The 21,679-nt window shown below is 42.5% G+C and overlaps 1 protein-coding gene across 1 annotated transcript in view; it reads right to left on the reverse strand.

Moving 5' to 3' along the window:
• Positions 1–21,679, reverse strand: part of Tdrd9 (tudor domain containing 9) — a 102,572-nt gene that overhangs the window by 71,933 nt on the left and 8,960 nt on the right. The window contains exons 2-5 of the mRNA XM_041633413.1: positions 15,946–16,052; positions 8,898–8,995; positions 7,414–7,635; positions 6,812–6,934 (exon numbers count right to left, since the gene is read on the reverse strand). Of these exons, the coding sequence (XP_041489347.1) occupies positions 6,812–6,934; positions 7,414–7,635; positions 8,898–8,995; positions 15,946–16,052 (550 nt within the window). The remainder of the gene's footprint in view (positions 1–6,811; positions 6,935–7,413; positions 7,636–8,897; positions 8,996–15,945; positions 16,053–21,679) is intronic.

A 21,679-nucleotide genomic window follows, 5' to 3' on the forward strand; every position in this document is an offset into this window, starting at 1 on the left:
GACAGATTAGATTGGTGGGGATTAGCCCTACAGGCTCAAGGAGCAGTCCCTGGCACGTGCAGCAATCCCACTCACAGTAGGTGGCCTGACCACAGAGTTGCATGAAGCTTCAGTTTCCTTCATGTAAAGTGGTCCAACCACAGTGACAGGCTCAGGCTCGACAGGTGGCAGTCACTGTGAACGCTAGCGTCTTCTGCTACACAGCCTACTAGGTCTAACTTTTAGTTCTACGTAAAGACTTGCTAAACTGTCGAGTGATAAAATTATGAACTTCATTGTCCATGATGTTGAAAGAAATTACATTTCCTATCCTCCCCTCAAACCCCTGCAGTGCCGCACAGTTAGGGAAATGTTTGAGGTCACACTACATCCACAAAGCTTCACCGGGACACACAGCACAGGAGCCAGCCAAGACCTCTCCCTCAAAAACAGGTTTCAGAATCTGCTAATCACCCCACCCCCACTCACATCTTTCCAACACCTCTATAATGAGTTAGATTTCTTAGGACAGCATGATTTTACAGAAATTGGGGTGGGGAGCAGGAGCACAGTATGGGCCATTTCCAAACCCTCTGAGGAAGCTGTAACAGAGGACATCCTATGTCTAGGAACACTCATTGAAAATATGAACAGTATGAAATGTGCACTCATCATGGTGGTTCACGCCCTTAATCTCCAAGATCTGAGGGCCAGCCTGGTTACCTAACAAGTTCCAGGCCAGCCAGGGATACATAGTGTGTCAATGTCTCAAAAAAAAAAAAAATGGAGACAATGAAAGCCAGAAAGTCATGGTCAAGCATTATGCAGATATTAAGAGACCACGGTTGCCAGGCCAAACTACAATGTCCAGCAAAACTTTCAATCACCATAGACAGACAAAACAACATATTCCATGACAGAACCAGATTTAACCAATACCTAACCACAAACCCAGCCATACACAAAGTACTAGAAGGAAAACTCCAACCCAAGGAAGTTAGCTACATCCACAAAAACACAGACAATAAATGATCTCACAGCAGCAAATCCCAAAGGGAAAAACAGACACAATAATATCACCAACGATGAAAACTAAAATAACAGAAACTAGCAATCACTGATCATTAATATCCTTAATATAAACTCAGCTCACCAAGACACAGACTAACACACTGGATATAAAAACAGAATCCATACTTCTGTTGAGCACAAGAAACACCTCAACCTCAAATACAGACAGAGCCTCAGAGTAAATAAAGGATTATGAAAAAAAATTCTAATCAAATGGACCTGGGAAACAAGCTGGTGTAGCTATTCTAATATATCTAACAAAATAGACTTCAAACTAAAATCAAAAGAGCCAAAGAAGGACATTTCACATTAGTCACAAGAAAAATCCATGAAAAGGAAATCTCAACACTGAACGTCTATGCCCCAAATACAAGGGCACCCTCATATGTAAAAGAAACACTTCTAAAGCTGAAATCACACATTAAACCACACACTAATAGTGGGAGACTTCATCACCACACTCTCACCACTGGACAGGTCAGTCAGACAGAAAAGAATGACAGAGAAATAAGAGAACTAACAGATGTTATGACTCGAATGGACTTAACAGACATACATAGAATATTCCCTCCAAACAGAAAAGAATATACCTTCTTTTCAGCACTTCATAGAACTGTCCCAAAAATTGATCACATACTATGAAACAAAGCAAACCTCAACAGGTACAAAAAATTGAAATAACCCCATGTATCTTATCGGATCACCTTGGCTGAAAATTAGAATTCAACAGCAACACTAATTTCAGAAAGCCCACAAACATATCAAAATTAAATAATGTTCACCTGAATCATCAATGGATCAAGGAAGAAATAAAGAAAGAAATTAAAGACTCCCTAAAATTCAATGAAAATGACCACACAATATACCCATGGGACACAATGAAAGCAGTATTAAGAGGCAAGTTCATAGCACTAAATGCCTATATAAAGAAGCTGTAAAAATCACACACTAGTGAGTTAACAGAGTATTTGAAAACTTTAGAAGAAAAAGTAACAAAATCACTCAGGATGACTAGATGGCAGGAAATAATCAAATTGAGAGCTTGATTTCAGCTCTTCAAAATAGAAACAAAGAAAACAATACAAAGAATCAATGAGACAAAGAGTTGGTTCTTTGAGAAAAATCAACAAAATAGACAAACCTTTATCCAAACTAACCAAAAGGCAGAGAGAGAGAGAGAGAATCCAAATTAACAAAATCAGAAATTAAAAGGGGGACATAACAGACACGGAGGAAATACAGAGGATCATCAGGTCATATTTTGAAAACCTTTACTCCACAAAATTGAAAAACTGAAAGGAAATGAACAATTTTCTGGATAAATACCACTTACCAAAGTTAAATCAAGACCAGATAAGCAAATTAAACAGACCTATAACTGCTGAAGAAATAGAAACAGTCATCAAAAGTCTCCCAACCACAAAAAGCCCAGGACCAGATGGTTTCAGCATAGAATTCTAGAAGATTTTCAAAGAAGGACTAATACCAATACTTCTCAAATTGTTCCACACAACAGAAACAGAAGGAACATTGTCAAACTCTTTTTATGAGGCTACAATTACCCTGATACCCAAACTGCACAAAGACATTACTAAGAAAGAGAATTAAAGACCAATTTCACTCATGAACATTGATGCAAAAATATTCAATAAAATACTGGCAAACCAAATCCAAGAACACATCAGAAAAATCATCCACCATGATCAAGTAGGCTTCCTCCCAGAGATGCAGGGATGGTTCAACATACAAAAATCTGTCAATGTAATCCACCATATAAACAAACTGAGAAAAAAACCCACATGATCATCTCGTTAGATACTGAAAAACCTTTCGAAAAAATACAACATCATTTGCATTTTTCATGATAAAGGTCTTAGAGCAGGGAGACAAGAATTATACCTAAACATAATAAAGGCTATATACAGCAAGCCAACAGTCAACATCAAACTAAATAGAGAGAAATTCAAAGCAATGCTAATGAAATCAGGAACAAGACAAGGTTGTCCACTCTATATATATTCAATATAGTACTTGAGGTTCTAGCTAGAGCAATAAGACAACAAAAGGAGATCAAGGGGATACAAGTAAAAAAAAAAAAAAAAAGAAGTCAAACTCTCACTATTTGCTAATGATATGACAGTTTACATAAGCAATCCCAAAAATTCTACCAAGAAACTTCTACAACTTATAAACACCTTCAGTAATGTAACAGTATACAAGATTAACTTGGAAAAAAATCAGTAGTCCTCCTTTACACAGATGATAAATGGGCTGAGAAAGAAATCAGAGAAACATAACTCTTCACAATAGCCACAAATATCATAAAAATATCTTGGAGTAACTCTAACCAAACAAGTGAAAGACCTGTATGACAAGAACTTCAAATCTTTGAAGAAAGATATTGAAGAAGATACCAGAAAATGGAAAGATCTCCCATGCACTTGGGTAGGTAGAATTAATATAGTAAAAATGGCAATCTTACCAAAAGCAATCTACAGAGACTAATAATACTCAACTTCATATGGAAAAGCAAAAAACCCAGGACAGTCAAAACAACCCTGTACAATAAAGGAACTTCTGGAGGCATCACATCCCTGTATTACAGAACTACAGTACTGAAAACAGTCTGGTATTGGCATAAAAACAGACAGGAGGACCAATGGAAGAAAATCCAAGACCCAGTTATCAATCCATACACCTATTAACACCTGATTTTTGACAAAGAAGAAAAAATATATATAAAACGGAAAAAAGAAAGTATATTCAACAAACGGTGCTGGCATAACCGGATATCAACATGTAGAAGAATGAAAATAGATCCATATCTATCGCCATGCATAAAACTCAAGTCTGTATGGATCAAAGACCTCAACATAAAACCAACCACACTGAACCTTACAGAAGAGAAAGTGGGAAGTACACTTGAATGCATTGGCATAGGAGACCACTTCCTAAATATAACCCCAGTAGCACAAACACCGAGAGAAACAGTTAATAAATGGGACCTCCTGAAACTGAGAAGCTTCTGTAAAGCAAAGGACAAGGTCAACAAGACAAAATGGCAGCCTACAGAATAGGAAAAGATCTTCACTAACCCCACATCAGACAGAGGTCTAATCTTTAAAATATACAAAGAACTCAAGAAATTGGTCATCAAAAGAACAAATAATCCAATTAAAAAAATGAAGTACAGACCTAAATAGAGAAATCTATTATGGCTGAAAGACACTTAAGGAAATGTTCAACATCCTTAGTCATCAGAGAAATGCAAATCAAAACAACTCTGAGATTCCATCTTACACCTGAAAGAATGGCCAAGATCAAAAACACTGATGACGGGATCAACCTACCCCTGGACCCAGCAATACCACTCTTGGGGATATACCCAAGAGAGGCCCTATCATAGAACAAAAGTATATGCTCAACTATGTTCATAGCAGCATTGTTTGTAATAGCCAGAACCTGGAAACAACCTAGATGCCTTTCAATGGAAGAATGGATGAAGAAAGTATGGAATATATACATATTAGAGTACTACTCAGCAGTAAAAAACAAGGTCTTCTTGAATTTTGCATACAAATGGACGGAAATAGAAAACACTATCCTGAGTGAGGTAAGCCAGACCCAAAAAGAGGAACATGGGATGTACTCACTCATATTTGGTTTCTAGCCACAAATAAAGAACATTGAGCCTATAATTCATGATCCTAGAGAAGCTAAATAAGAAGGTGAACCCAAAGAAAAACATATAAGCATCCTCCTGAATATTAACCTTCATCAGGCGATGAAAGGAGACAGAGACAGAGACCCACATTGGAGCACCAGACTGAAATCTCAAGGTCCAAATCAGGAGCAGAAGGAGAGAGAGCACGAGCAAGGAACTCAGGACCGCGAGGGGTGCACCCACACACTGAGACAATGGGGATGTTCTATCGGGAACTCACCAAGGCCAGCTGGCCTGGGTCTGAAAAAGCATGGGATAAAACCGGACTCGCTGAACATAGCTGATAATGAGGACTGCTGAGAACTCAAGAACAATGGCAATGGGTTTTTGATCCTACTGCACGTACTGGCTTTGTGGGAGCCTAGGCAGTTTAGATGCTCATCTTACTAGACCTGGATGGAGGTAGGTGGTCCTTGAACTTCCCACAGGGCAGGGAACCCTGATTGCTCTTCGGGCTGATGAGGGAGGGGGACTTGATCGGGGGAGGGGGAGGGAAATGGGAGGCGGGTGGCGGGGAGGAGGCAGAAATCTTTAATAAATAAAAATAAATTTAAAAAAAACACTGATGACAACTTATGCTGGAGAGAGTGTGGGATAAAGGGAACACTCCTGCATTACTGGTGGGAATGCAAGCTGGTACAACCCCTTTGAATATTAGTGTGGGGATTTCTCAGAAAATTAGGAACAACCTTCCTCAAGACCCAGCAATACCACTTTTGGGTATATATCCAAAGGATGCTCAATCATACCACAAGGACATGTGTTCAACAATGTTCATAGCAGCATTGTTTGTCATAGCCAGAACCTGGAGACAACCTAAATGTCTCTCGACCGAAGAATGGATAAGGAAAATGTGGTAAATTTACACAATGGAGTACTACACAGCAGAAAAAAATAATGACATCTTGAATTTCGCAGGAAAATGGATGGATCTAGAAAACATCATATTGAGTGAGGTAACCCAGACCCAGAAAGACAAATACAATGCGTACTCCCTCATAAGTGGCTTTAAGACATAAAGCAAGGAAAACCAGCCTACAATTCACAATCCCAGAGAACCTAGACAACAATGAGAACCATAAGAGAGACATACATGGATCTAATCTACATGGGAATTAGAAAAAGACAAGATCTCCTGAGTAACTTGGGAGCATGGGGATCATGGAAGTGGGGCAGAAGGGGAGGGGAGAGGAAGGGAGAGGAGCAGAGAAAAATATACAGCTCAATAAAAACAATTTTTTTTATTTTTATCAGTTTTAAAAAGTCCCTGTCTCAAAAACAGAAGAAGAAGAGGAAGAGGAGGAGGAGGAGGAGGAGGAGGAGGAGGAGGAGGAGGAGGGAGAGGAGGAGGAGGAGGAGGAGGAGGAGGAGGATGTGTGGGTAAAGGTGACAGCCTGGTAACCCGAGACCCATCCTCAGAACCCATAGAAGGAGAACAACTTCAAAAAATTGTGTACATGGCACAGCAGAACACAAGTACAAATTTTAAAGTTAAAAAAAGAACATTAAAGCAGGCACAAAAATAGAGTTCACAATACTTTATTATAACTATAAAAAAAACCTAAGCATTTTTTCAGAGTAGATTAATATGTGTTGCCTTTATTGAAGGGTTTCCTGCAGTGCTGGGTTTAAATCAGGGCCTCTCCTATGCTAGTAAGTACTCTACCACTGAACTACACCGTCAACCCAACTTTTTAAAACTACTGTCCTCCTTGATTAGGCAGAAAGTCCACCTCCACGTGTGGGCTGAAGCCAGCACTCTCCCCAGTGTGGCCAGCAGTGCAGCTGCTGCACTCTCTTGAGATGCAGGCCTAGGCAACTCAGACCCCACGAGAAAAAGGGACGGTAAATGCTCCAGGAAACCTCATTCACGAGAAGCAGGTGCGAGATCCCACCTGCAGCTATACTGCCTATGCAGTAGGCTCTAAAAGGCCATCTTTGTCCTGGTCCACATCCACCTACATTCTCAAAGACCAAGAGAAATGGCAGCCTGCGCTGCTCTGGGAAGAGGGACCGCCCAAACGGGGGAGCACTCACTTCGTCAATGAAGACATGCGTGAACTCCATCAGACTCTTGGCGCTCACGATTTTCTGGAGTAGGACTCCCGTGGTCATATAAATTAACCTAGTATCTTCTGTTGCTATTTTCTCCAGCCCTACCTAAAGGCGAGGAAGGAAAAGAGAGGGAAAGAAAAACACAGATTCCAATGGCTCCCCATTTACCTACTCAAACAAGCTCTATCTGTTGTACCTAAGGAAGGGAATAAAAATTACTGTATTTCAGAAGCTATTTGGGTCCAAATGAAAGTCATGTTCTCAAACTGATTTTTTTTTCTTCCATTTTGGGCAGGGATTAGCTTATCCAGTGATGCTGCCTATACTTTCATGTGACAATATTTTACAGACTATAGAGGTCTAATTAAAATATTAAAAATTAAAAAGCATAATTTTGAGAATTCTCCATTCTCTCATACTCAACTGGGAAAGAGATTCAAATTTAAGAATTTTACTTCCACTGTTCTTAATTATACAATTCTGCTCTTTAATTTCCAGTAGAAAATAGTTACACGCTGACATCAACTTATATAGAGTAAAAAGAATAACAAGAAGAGAAAGTCCCCTTACTCTCTGTGTCTCACCTGGTAGCCCACCAATCCACCCAGAGTCCAGGAGCGCTCCTTGCTGATCCACCTGGCAATGCTGCTGGCCCCTATCTTCCGAGGCTGCGTGACCACTATGTTGCAGAAGGCAGAGCGCTGGGTGTAGTGGTCCAGGATATACTGGGGGAGCTGAGTGCTCTTACCACTCCCTGTGGCTCCGTGAATGATCACCACGGAATTGCTTTCTATCAAAGAAATAACCTGGAATTTGAAAAAAGCGACCTTCCATAATCAGCACAGGTTAGACAGCAACATGAAATACTGTCCGTCTTAAGAAGGCACAGTCAACCTCAACACCACAAAAGAACAAGAGTACTAAAAATGGTTACCTTTCAAATCAGTTCTACAACCAATAACTGGCTGGCTGGCTGGATATGACACAAGGCCACACTATGCAGCCCAGTGGTCCTCTGCCTCCCAAGGACTAGACTTACAAGTGGGACCACCACACCCAGTGCATAACTGTAGAGAGCTGTGGAACCCAGGTCAAAGTAACCCGGGTTATAGTTCTCAATGTACAGTCTTCTTCCTCTTCCTTCTTTTTCTTTCTTTCTTTCTTTTTTTTCTTTTTTCTTTTTGTGAAGAGGTGTTGGGGGTTTGTTTCTGAGACAGGATTTCTCTGTGCAACCCTGGCCTGGCTATCCTGGAACTCACTCTGTAGACCAGGCTGGCCTCAAACTCAAAGATCCGCCTGCCTCTGCCTCCCAGGTGCTGGAATTAAAGGCGTGCACCACTAGGGCCTGGCTTCTTCAGATGAATTTTAAACAATTAACTCCACTTTCCCTTTAAGAGTATGAGCATTATCATAAGATCTTAATCATCCTTTCTAACACTCAGTGATGGTCAGCAAGTACAAATTAATTTGAATTTCAGAATCTAAAATTAATAAAGTATAACTACTCAATAAAGCATTATTCAATCTTCATCAAAATAAAAATGAAATTTGGAACATTTCCTATTTTATCTAAAATTTCTTTTTTCACTAAAATAACTAATAATGGTTCAAATATACTTAATTTTAACCATGCTTAATAACATATAACTACTCAAAAACCTAAGCATTCTACTGCTAGAGGTGGCTTGCACTGCTAACAGAAGGATGTGTGCCTGTCTGATTAAATCAACCAGTACACAGGAAAGGGAGAGCAGACCACAGGAAACCCCCGTGCAGATGCTAGGGTATGTGCCTTCTCCATAGCAAGACTTGCTGTGTGCGGCTTCATCAAAGAGCTCCACCAGGGAAGTGAGGGGATAGTGCTGGTGGCTCTCAGTGTGGCAAATCACAGGTGAGCAGGCACAGACAAGCTTGGCCTGGGTGTGTGATGGATGCTGCTGACTTTTCTTCTGGCTGTGCACACTGAGCCCTCCCCCCCCCCCCACACACACACACACAGTACCAGCAGTGTAATGCTTCAGGCGTTTATTCAAGCAGCAAAAATCACATTAGCAAAAAGTAAATTTACCTCTTCTTTGCACCGATTTATAGGCAAATCAGGATATTTATAAGTTGCCTCCAAGATGCATGTCACATTGCTTAACTTAGTCAGTGATGACTGGAGACCTGTATTCAGACAAAACAGTCATTTCTTAGCTGAAAAGAGAAATTACACAAGCCAATGAGCTATCTAATCTGTGTATATGGCCTGTGGACACACACATCCACAGTCCTCCGCCCCCCCCCCCCCCCCGTGAGCCCACCGGTAATGATGCAGACTTCCATCCCAGTCACCAACACACTGGCCTACACTGCCCCTAAGTTAACAAATCTGACACACACAGCATTCTGCACCTGATTCAATAGTGCCTCACTGACATGGGATTCTGGTGGTGTGCACAGTGGTGAAATGTACAATCCTTGCTACAAAATGATAAACACAATTTACAAGCTAAATGTGTGCGCCTGTGCTGGCTGTCCTACAATCCTAAACTGCCTCTGGTCACCACTGCCAAGAACAAAACACTGGAGTTCATGCACAGACCGTCCACAGATAACCATGTTTTACTTTCAAAACAAGCTCATGAGCCTTTCTGCCCCTCTCCCAGATCGCCCTGAGAACCCTTCTCCCTCTACGGTCCCCTTCTCTCCCCCCTCTCATCCCTTCCTGCATACAAGCTCCTTTCTGTCCTCACCTTAAAAACATCTTTTTCACAATCAATCTAATAACGTGTGATTAACTTGTTTTTTATTTTGTGGTGCTGGGGTCAAACCCCAGGCCTTGTATTCCAACCCCTATTTTATATATAGACACATATTTAAAATTTTTGGGGTGACATTAACGATCAAACCCAGGTCTTCCCACACTTTTCTCTGGCCCAATCTTTTCCTGGCTCTGGATCCAAGTGTGTGGTAGTTGTTTTTCACTTCATAGCCAGCAAATTGAGATCTGTTACAATCTCTCAAGGAAAATCTAATCCTTCCTGGGAAAGAATCTCTCTCTAAGCCATCCCTAGTAACTGGTCTTTGCAGGCTCTGACAGCCTTTCACACTGACAAGCTCACTGAAATGGAAGCTCTCCATTGTTGTGTCTTGCTTTCTCTCACTGTGGCTCCCAACTTTTCTGGTTTGGTTGGTGTGTGTGTGTGAGTGTATCTGTCTGTCTGCCTGTGAGATCGTATGTTTGATTTTTTTTTTTGAGATAGGATCTCACTAAACTGGCCTTGAACTCTCTACATAGAGCCAGGGATGACCTTGAACCCCACTCTCCTGCCTCTGTCCTCTGAATACTGGAATTACAGGCATGAACTACCACACACAGCTTTTCTCTGAATCTTTTTTATATGTTAAACCATTATATTTGAAAAATAAGGATAATTGAATTCTGCCATCCTCACAGCCCAGGTAGCCTCCAGTTCTGGGGGACACCCACATGCCCTGACTCCACTTTGGGAGATACCCACATGTCCTGACCCTACTCTCAGGGACACCCGCATGCCCTGACTCCACTCTCAGGGACACCCACGTGTCCTGACCCCACTCTCAGGGACACCCACGTGTCCTGACCCCACTCTCAGGGACACCCACGTGTCCTGACCCCACTCTCGGGGACACCCATGTGCCCTGACCCCGCTCTGGGGGACACCCAAGTGTCCGGAAGCTTAAGATGGAGTTGTTCTCGCTTTCCTGTGCTCAGGAGAGGGAGATACCAGCACAGCTGTGAGGACAGACACAGCAGGGACAGAGGACCAGGCAAGCACCAGGAACGGTGAGAATGAGGCTGAGGACCAACCAGTCAAGGACAGAGAGCAAGGATGATTCTTAGGACGATAAAAAGGCCACAAGTTTGTATTTTATATTTTTGCTAAAAACCCTTGAGCCTGTTCATGGTGCTACTAAAGGAGCCCTGCTGCCATCAACATGGCTCACTTGACTGCATCTGTTTGAAGGTTGCTACTTAAAGACAGGACATTTATAAGCAAACAAACAAAAGCCCTTGCCACACTAACTACAACCCTTCTCCATGTAGCACAAGATATCACCCGACATTTTTAGGTCATGGCTGAAGCAGACCCAACACAGATCAAGCCTTCCTTCACTGACATCCCCCAGGGTGGACAGGAAACCAAGGAGCAGAAATGTTCACAGCCATGTGGCTGTTGGCTTTGTATAAACAAAGTAAAAAGAAAGACATCAATGATAATTTAAGGAAAATCAACAAATTACATGTGACAAACTGAAGTCTGGAAGTAGACGGGAAATACTTCAACCTCAAAGTAGGCTGATCTCATTTTTCCGTTTTTCTTTATTCTAAGTTATTAAAATATTTTAAATATTGTTATATAAAGTGGGAAATACAAAAACTATTAAAACTGCTGTTCTTTTCATTTATCTGCCTAATCATATCATCAAACAAACCTAAAATCTAACAGATATCCAGAGGTTCACAAGGTCTAACGAACAGACTTCCACAGCAAACATCAGTGACAACTGGCTGACATGGAGAGTCCAGACTATCCAGCCAGGTGCAGTGGTGCACTGCGAGACAGAGACAGGTGGGTCTCTAGGAGTTTGAGGCAGCCTGATCTATATAGTGAGTTCAGGCTAGCCAGTTACATGGCAAGATGTTCTCTTAAAATAACCCTCCACCAAAAAAAAAAAAAGAAAAGAAAAAAACCTAGATACTATCCATACAAAAAAAGCTTGGACTTATACCTTAACTAGAAAATTAAATCTTCAAAATAAGTAATAATACATTACTTTCTCCAGGATGGAGTAATGTTTTATATTCAAACTAAGCTCAAATAGGAAAAGGAGGCCCGTTTTCCTTCTCAGGCATCTCCTCCTCAGCACTCCACAAAAGTAACTCTCTTACAGGCTCAGAAGAAAAGCTTATAGTGTATGAAACAACCATGAAAAATATCCTCACACTACAAGCTAGAAAGGCAGCTCAGTGGTTGAGAGTGTCCACTGCTCCTGCAGAGGACCCCAATTCAACCCCCAGTATCCACATGGGGTGGCTCACACTGTAAAATAAAATTAAATATGTTTTAAATACTTGCACATTAATAACAAGAGATCACTGTGGCTTTTGTCAACTACCCAAAGACACCATCTAGGACAACTGAATATGGCCGTGTGAAAGCAAAGACCATGAAAGTCCACAACCTGAAGCCAGACCCATCCTGTCAGAAAAGACCCCACCTACCTATTCAGTTTCCATCTTTAGGAATTTACTTTTAAATATGAAGAATTATTCTAATGTAATATATGGAACTCTATCTGTATCCTTGAATTTCTACATAGGAACAAGTTTTTGAATATTTACAAGTGAAATAAGATTAATACCACACCAAACTCAATGGTATTTTATGAAAGTATTAAGTTATAACTGGATATAACACGGTATTTGTATTAAAATCTGTGGTCCTGAACTAGAAACAGAAGTGCCAGTGAGACTTCATGATTTCACTGTAAGCAGACACTGAACTAGGTATAGCTGTGTCATCACATAGGCATCCGTACTTAAGCATCCACAGGGTCTCACCTAGGCCAGGGGAGCTCTACCCAGATTTCTCCTCAGATCCACGCTGCTCCCTTGCCTTCATTCTTGAAACACTACCCCGAACTATTTTTAAACACTAATGCAGACTCCCATTTCCCTTCACCTTCATCCCAGAAGCCATAAGTATGGCCATTCTATTAGATGAATCCCTGGGGTTGACTCCTTCCTATTTTATCCAATTTACCTGCCAAATCAGAGGCCATCATGAAAGATACTTCCTGAATGTCTAGTTCCCATTGTAATTTCTCCCTTAAGAAAGCCAAGTTCCTCTAAATAGGGTTCCTCAGCCTCAGTTGCATGCCTTATCCTCCACACTAAGGGCCACACAGTGGTCACTGTGCTAGGAGCATGCCATCCCATGCTACTCAGAAGACACCCACCAGCCACACCCTCAGGCACTCCACCTTGACTTTGCAACTCAACCTCAGATACCACACAGCAAGAAGGCCCACATCAAATTGCAGGAGGCGAACAGTCACTTTAGGAGTCCCCACACACATCATGAATTCTTCACCCCACTCAGTTTCTGCTTCTTTACACCTTGTTCAGGAGCAACGTACCAGGTGACTTCCACTAAGAAGCATCTGCTCTCCCAAGGCAGGAAGGGCACAGCCAGCCAACCTACAGCTTTGTGAGAACTCCATGAAGGCGGTAAGCCTCACCATCCTCTCCTCTCGAGCAAGAGAGCATGCTAACAGACCTGACTTGTGAGGTTTCCAGGACATCACAACTCCTCTGGTGAACACAGAAATAATCATATTTGTGACAGGAAGTTCTAAATGTCAACCTACCACAACCTAGAATCACCTGAGGAGGGGGTCTCAACCAAGGGACTATCTAGATCAGGTTGACTACGGGCACGTCTGTGGGGGGTTGTCTGGACTGTTGACTGAGGTGGGAAGACCCACACATTGATGTGGGCAGCCCGGGACTGTGACGACAGCTAGCTGAGCAGGCAGCTGGTGCGTTCCTGTTCACTGCTCTCAACAGTGGATGTGATTAACTAGTTCCTGAGTTCCTGCCTTGTTTCCCCTTGAATAAAAAAAAATAATCAACTTTAACACTAGTATTATAGATAAGTATTATTGTAGATAAGTATATAGATAAGATTACCAATAAGCTTGCTTAGAAAACTAAGTTACACAGAGAGAATTTAGCTGAAAGGCACTGTCTCAAACGGAACTTTAAAACAGGTAGCATACTAACCAGACTTCTAGAACTGTACGAGTTCTATGAAGTGGAGTTGGACTCTAACCTAATTAGAATGCAGGTTTGCTGAAGATGTATTTTCTGGAATTTGTTCATCAGAATGTCTGTTTTTAAGCCCCTTCCCCTTATCACCTTAACTGTGAGCTACTCAGAGGGGCAGCTCTGGTCTGTGTCAAAGTTCCCTGTGCTTGTGAAGTCCCTTAATTGCCTGAGAGAACCACGCTTGCAGTTTGTTTCTGTCTTGCTTGCTTAGCTGCTCAATGCACCGTGCTGTGGGGACCTCCAGGACACCTGGAAATGAAAGCCATGCAAAACCGCAAGGTGGCGGATAGAAATCTATGGAAGCTGCACAGGATTCTTAGTTGTACCATCAACTCCCTGAGCAAGAAGGTTACAGTTGGGTGCTCAGCAGGTTATCTCCTTTTCAGTCTGAGTGCATGGAGCAAGTTCTTCCTGGAAAAGTCAATCCGCCATTACACTCTCAATAAAGGACAGAAACCCTTCCCAATCCTGTAGGTTTTTTTATAAAGGTTTTGTCACAGCAACAGAAATGCAACTAGAACAGCACCCAACCCAATGGCAACTGCAACACTAGCATCTCACAGGCTCTCGAGAGCAGAACACAGGCAGATGACGCCACTGAAGCAAGAACTCAGAGAAAAAAGCAAAGCACCAAAGGCTGTTTCTGCCTTGAGGTAAATAAGAATACACACACACACACACACATATATATATGCACGTATGTCACAGTGACCAAAAAAGTTAAAACACAAAACTAAGTGAAAGAAAAAGCAATAGAACATACCAATCTGTATTATTAAGAAGCTCATATAAATGCTAAGATTGGGTGTGAATTGTACGTGCTAACTATGTCAAAGGCTAAAGTGAAGTGTGAAGTGTTTCCATAACTCAATCACACCCTTCGTGAGAGCACAGGCCATCAGGACAGGAGCAGCAAACAGAGCTTCTTGGCTAGGTGGGTCCAAGGCAAAGCTCTCAGAGGAGTCTGTCACAACAGGGCACAGCGCTAACAATTAAAACAGCTGGAGCCACTGAGCCCATCCTCTCAGCAGCGCACCTGCCAAGGGAAGTTAAGAACATCTCCAGCAGGTGTACGCCAGCACATCTTCAGTCCACACTCACTCCGGAGCGAGTGGACCTGTGACTCCAAGGCCAGTCCAACCTGCACAGGGAGTTTCAGGCCAGCCAGGGCAACATAGCTGACCCCATCTCAAAAAAAAGGGGAAAAAAAAACTTTTGCTTTTTATTTCATATATTCCTACTCTTTAAAATTCTGTTTTAATGTTTACTATTAAAAATGCCAGTCTTTGCATGTGTGTGTGTGCTATATTTACATCCACCTGTTCTTGTGGGTGTGTTCACGTATGATTATGAGTGCTCATGTTCAAGTGTTCACATGCATGTGAAGGCCAGAGATCAAGAACAGGTGCTTCCATCAATCACTCCCCACCTTTGTTTTTGAGACAGATCCTCTCCGAGAGGCTGGAGCTCATCTATTCTCTGGGCTGCAGGGACCCGGCCACCCCTGCACTCCCAGCTGTGGTATCAAGAGCATACACCATCCAAGCTTCCCAGCTCAGGTCTTCACGCTTGTGCAGCAGGCACTGTGCCAGCTACACATCTCCTAGCTCCCCTTCAGCTATGTCGGTTCACTTTAGACATGGGAATCTCACTGTGCAGCCCTGGCTGACCTGGAACTCCATCTGCAGAGCAGGCTGCCCTCAAAATCAAGAGAGATCTATCTGCCTCAGCCTCACAAGTGCTGAGATTGAAGGTGAGCACTGCCACTAAAGAAATATTTTAATTTTATTCTTTTTTAAGTGATTTTTTCTTTTTTTATATTTATTTATTATGTATACAATATTCTGTCTGTGTGTATGCTTGTAGGCCAGAAAAGGGCACCAGACCTCATTACAGATGGTTGTGAGCCACCATGTGGTTGCTGAGAATTGAACTCAGGACCTTTGGAAGAGCAGGCAATGCTCTTAACCTCTGAGCCATCTCTCCAGACCCCTTAATTTTATTTGTAATTAAATAGGTAAAGGACCATTGTTTAACCTTCCAAAGAATGGGTTATTTAGATTTTATATTTAATTAAAAAATAATAATACTTTATAATATACAATACACTCATCCTGCCAAAATGTAAATCAAGAAGTCATATTAAGTTTTTTATTACTTTGACCAAAATACTATATTCCTTAAACTTCTGGGAAGATGATGTTTTAATGCATGAATTATCCACACATCATACATAAGATATTTAAGGGCACTTGCTTACCTGGCCCACTGGGTGGTTGATCCTTGCCATACATATCAAGTTCTTGTGCTTCAAGTTGTCTGTATTTGTTAATATATTCCATTTCTGAGCTCCTCTGACTGAGAGACCTGAAAAGGACAGTTTAAAAAAAATCACCAATCTTCTATGCCAGAGGGAGTTCTTGAATAGCTGTTTTATGTAAATCATGGGAAAGTGCAAATAGTCAAAAAACAATTTTAAATGCTCAAATTCAGTTATCAAATGAAGGCATGAAAATCATAAATGTGGTGCAGTTAAGAGACCTGGCTCTTCTCCCAGAGGAGCTGGGTTCAGTTCCCAACCCCACACGGTGGCTTCTCAAGGATCTATAACTCCAGTTCCATGGGCTCTGACGGCCTCTTATGGCCTCCATAGACACAAGGCATGACAAGTGGTGCACAGATATACATACAAGCAAAACTCCCATATACATACAAATTAAAATTGAAAAGTAATATGAATAGATTTTTTTCATCAACTAAGCTGACAAAAATACAAATCATCTCAGAATACTGAGGAGGAGATGTGTGATCCGACTGTGCATGATGACAGGCAATCTGCAGACATACCAAGACCGAAAGCACGTTTGTCCTATAGTCTCACCATCTTCCCCAGAACCGTGCAACTCTGCACATGTAAACAAAGTCACATGTGCAAGCATGAATGGATAAACATTTATGGAGCACTGCTACACTGTCTTAGACAGTGGAGAAAGCACAGCAAGCCAAGCTAAGTCCTTGCCCTTGTGAAAACACCATTCCAGTAAACAAAGCATATGCCATGCTGAGGGACACAGAGCAAAGAATTCCAGGGAATTCTGTAATCTTAGCATTCAGAAGGCTAAGGCAGGAGGCTGCTACAAGTTCAAGCCAGCTTGGGCCACACAGTGAGCTCCATTCTAATGAACACAATCCCAGGGCTGAAGAGGTGGTTCAGCAGTTAACATACAGTTCTCACAGGTGATAGACCGGGTTCAGCTGCCAGCATCCACACTGGGCAGCTCACAACCGCCTGTGACTCCAACTCCCGTGCATCTGAAGCCTCCGTCCTCCTCAGGCACAGGCACTCATGTGCACACACCCACACACGTGTATAATTAAAAACACAATAAAAGTACTTTTTAAATCCAAAAGTAAAATAAGAATTCCAGGATAAAAGGGTAACTTTTCATAAAATTCATACTTAATACCCATAAAATATCTCTAGCTGGGTAAATTCAAGGTCGGCCTAGTCTACACAGGCCAACCAGGGCTGCAGAGTGGAGGCCTGTCTCAAAAAAGAAAAATCAGAGTAGGGGTATGGAGGAATGTCGAGGAATGGAGATTTTGGCAGAGGAACTGGAGAGCATGTTCTGGGGAGCCCAGGAAGAGACTGGGAGTTTGTGCACAGCTGGGGCTCCAGGTGGCTCTGTGACCAGGACCATTCTGGAAAAAACATCTTCAATGAGTCATTGCTTAATGATTAAGAATTTCTATTAAAGATGATTTTTTTTAAAGGCTTGAGCGACGGAGTCCATGGTGACAAAATATTGTAAATGTAATTTGTGCCAATTAACTGTTTGGCTAAAATGGCAAATTTTGAGTTGTATATACTTATGCCACAATAAAAATTTTCCAAGCCATCATAATGTAAGAAGATGAAAAGGGAGAACGTATCTCCAGCTGTTTTCAGAAGACAGTATTGGAGCGAACTGACAGTGTAAAGATGTCCCACACTTCCAAGTGTGGGCAGAAAGGCACCCGTCCCACTGAAAGCCTACGCAACAAGAGTGACTAGGGAGACAAAGGGTCTCTCTCCCTTGCTGACCTGGAACGTCATTTTCCCTGACCTCGGGTATTTGAGGCACTTGGCTCTATATTTGGTATTCACCCCATCAGCTCCACCACCCTAGGCTCTCAAGCCTTCGCACTGTGAATTACATTACACCTGGTTCCCTAATGTGATGTGGCATGTTGTGGGACTCCCTGGCCCATGGGGAAGACAGCTTCCTAGTCATCCTCCTCCTGGCTCGCTTCTCTGGAAAACACTAGCACACTCTAGTGAGCTGTGAGCTGTGCTGGCCTACTTCTGCTTGATACGAAGCTATCCACGTTCTTCCGTTCCTGATGCTCACTCACAAATAACAGAGGTCCAGTTCCACATGCGGCATCTTCTGGACATCCAGGAGGGAGCAGTCCCCACTCCAGACTGTCCTCACAGGAGGGAAAGAGAATTAAATGAGTGAAATGGGTGAGAGGATGATTAAGAGCACTTGTTACTTACTAGAGAGGACCTGGGTTCAGTTCCCAGCCCCCATATGATGGTTCACAACTGACTAACTCCAGTTTCAGATCTAGCCCCACAGCACCAAGCATAGTGTACATACCATGCAGACACTCAAATGCATACATGTAAAAATTTTTTTTTAATGAGTGGAATAAGGTGCATGGGGAAAGCAATGTCAAATATGGGGCAATGACAGTTACATTGTTAGCCAAGGTCATTGGTGACATTTGGGGAAAGGTCTGAAAAAGGTAGAATCCATGTTAGACATTTAGGGGGAAGGCAGTCCAAAAATCGTTCTGAGGTCCCAGAATGTACCTGGAGCTTTGAGCGGGAGGAGTTGGGGTTGAGGTGAGACAGGAAGAAACTGCTGACCTGAGAAAGATGGGTTTTGGTCAGAAAAAGGAAAATGTTTAACACCAGACACCATTTGAACAGTGACAAAGGAAAGGGAGTAGTAAGCCCAGCAGGAGCCTGGAGACCACGTACCAGATCAGCATCCCCAAGGCCGGAGCAACTGAGCCACGGGCATGAGCAGCACAGGGCCAGAGCAGCTGAGCCACGGGCATGAGCAACACAGTAAGCAGCAGAGTGAGCACTGTGGACACACTGAGCAGCACGCAGCCAGAGCACACAGGTAAGGCTCTGAGGACTCTTGAGACACACAGCAGCAAGGAGGCTGGTGAGAATGCCAAGATACAAGGCACACCAAGCCAAGATTTTCCTTTTATTTCTTCTACCATCTCCAACCACATCTCATCCCAGTGCTAAGGGCTAGGCATGGGAACCAGCTCTGCCTTAAGAGCAGCCAGGGAGCCGCCAATCAACCACTTTCTCTTTTCATCATTCACACCCTGACGCACAAGTGTCACTATGGCTGGGAGAGCTTGGCATCTGTGGGGTGGTGGACTCCCCCGAGGAGCTCAGCATGGACTGCCCATCAAGCCAGACCATGACTACTGAGTGAACCGACAGAGACCATCCAGGCAGGTGTCTCGCTCACTTGGATTCGCACCATCTGAACTGAGGTCTGGAAAGACCTAGGGAGAGCTGTTGCAGGTTTGTGCATGTAATGCCCTCTGGCAGTGCTTGCAATGCTTCTCAATAGGTACCCTGTTAAGGCGCTTAATCCTCCCTGCACAACGGCCTGACTCTGTTCTGTTGAGTTTAACAGTGACTCCATCTTGGTACTGACAACTTTTCTGATTTTTTCTTCCCTAATTGCTCTGGGTAGGACTTTTAATACCATAGAATACAAGTGGGAAAATGGGGTCCTTACTTTGCTCAGGTCAGTAGAGGACTTTTATAGAGGCATTTATCAGAGCAACAGTTTACCCCTGCTCATAATTTGTCAAGTATTTTTAATATTTTTTGAAGTATTTTTAATATTTAAACATGTTCATAGAACTGCAATTTTTAACTTTAATAAAATGAACCATTAACCCTGATTTTTAACTTCACAGCAAAAGAATTAAAACAAAATATTAACTTTCCCACAAGGAAAAAAATTTGTAATTGCAACCTAATGCTGTTACCTACACCCAGTGGCCTCAAGAGTAATGTGACAAAGGCACCCTGTCCCTTAGCAGCCTTTCGAGGTCCCTGATTCTATTTCTAGACTTCTCTTTTTGTGCACTTTGTCATGCAACTTAAGAGTTGTACAGATGTGCATACTGGGAACACCACGGCACCATTTCGAGTCATTGAAGACTCTGAACTATTTAATCAGATATAGCCTAGAAAAACCAAGATAACTGGGACTGGAGAGGTGGCTCAGCAGTTAACAGCACTGGCTGCTCTTCCAGAGGATGAGGGTTTGATTCCTAGCACCCACATGGTGGCTAACAACCATTTGTAACTCCAGTTCCAGAAGATCTGATGCCCTCTTCTGGCCTTTGCAAGCACTGCACACAGCTGCACAGACATAAAAGTAGGCAAATGTCCATCCACATAAAAATAAAAAAACAAGCAAACAAGACAAACAGAAAATGACTCAACTGTTGCATGTCTTCCATATAAAATAGCTTAATAATGTTCTCATGCATAAGTGAACCATTTATGAACTTACAACATTAGTTGATAAACTCATGCTAATCTGTTTTTACCCTGATAAACAGAAAAAATAATTTTTAAAAGGGAATTGCCTTATCTTGCCTACGAATACATTCTCTAACTGCATGGGAGTAGGACAGATATTACAGAGAATGGTATTTGGCCTCTGCTTCAGTCTTAACAATTTCATCAGAAAGGAGGAAAATTAAACTTAGTACATTATAAGTAGCACAAACTAAACACTAGAAAATATGTTCTGAACAAGTAAGCTCAAAGGAATGAGTACTTGGTGTGACCTGAGGAGGTAATTAGAGCTCTGTGAAGATCAGACATGAGTAACGTCTAGACAGATGCCCAGTAAGCCAGGCAGAGAAGAAAGACGGCTCTCAAGAATTCCTCCAAGGTTATTTTAGTCTCTGTTCAAAGAGCAAGTGTTGCGGCTTATGCCAGTGATCTGTTTAAGAGGCTGGGGCAGCGGTACAGTGAATCTGAGATCAGCTTCAAAGAGACCCTGGTTCAGGAATCAATAAATAAATCCCTGTTCAAAACAATTATCCCCAGATGGAGAGAGGGCCCAGTGGTTGAGAGCACTGGCTGCTCTTCCAGAGGAACCGGGTTAAATTCCCAGCACCCACATGGCAGCTCACAAGTGTCTGGAATTCTAGTTCCAAGGTATCTGACACCCTCACATAGGCAGGATAGACACCAATGCAAATAAATCTTAAAAAATAATTTTTAAAACTATCCCAAGCAGAAAGTCCTTCCTTGGCTGTAGCGAGCAGCACAGAGCCACACCTGATGGAGATGTATAATCAACTCCTGAGATGGCTAAGGCCTGACCTATGCTATGATCACGCAATGATTATCAGCTGCCTGCATATGCATGAACCTATGGGCAGTGCCCACCTGGCAGTTCGGGGTTGGCAGCCCATGCCTACTTAAGGGCTGGGAGAGGTTTGCCCAGGGAGAGAGGGGAGAGAGAGGAAGAGAAGAGAGAGGGGAGCGAGAGAAAGAGAAGGAGAAGGAGATAGATTGCTGTGAATAAAGTCCTGGAATAAACTGCAGTGAGAAGAGCTCCGGTGTGTCGCGCGTCATCCTTGCTGGACGAGGTGGGGCGTGACACTTGGCCACTACAAAAACATTAAACAACACAGACAACCCATACTACCTTACCCACACATGTGTCTCTCCCTTAGAAGGGCCACCTGACGAAAGCAGGAACTAGACCCATGTAGTGAACTAGGTCCTAACCCTCCAGACCATAAGAGACATCATATCTGTTACACAACTGAACCCCAGCAAATACAGGGAACTGAATTTCATAAGAAAGCATTTAAAAACTGGGAATAAAAGGAAAAATTAGAATAAGTTCAAAGAAGAGTAAAACCAAGGAAAAATGTTG

Source organism: Microtus oregoni, unplaced genomic scaffold, assembly GCF_018167655.1.
Source record: "Microtus oregoni isolate MIOR12 unplaced genomic scaffold, Mior012 000043F_ref0000047, whole genome shotgun sequence".
Lineage (NCBI taxonomy): Eukaryota > Metazoa > Chordata > Mammalia > Rodentia > Cricetidae > Microtus > Microtus oregoni.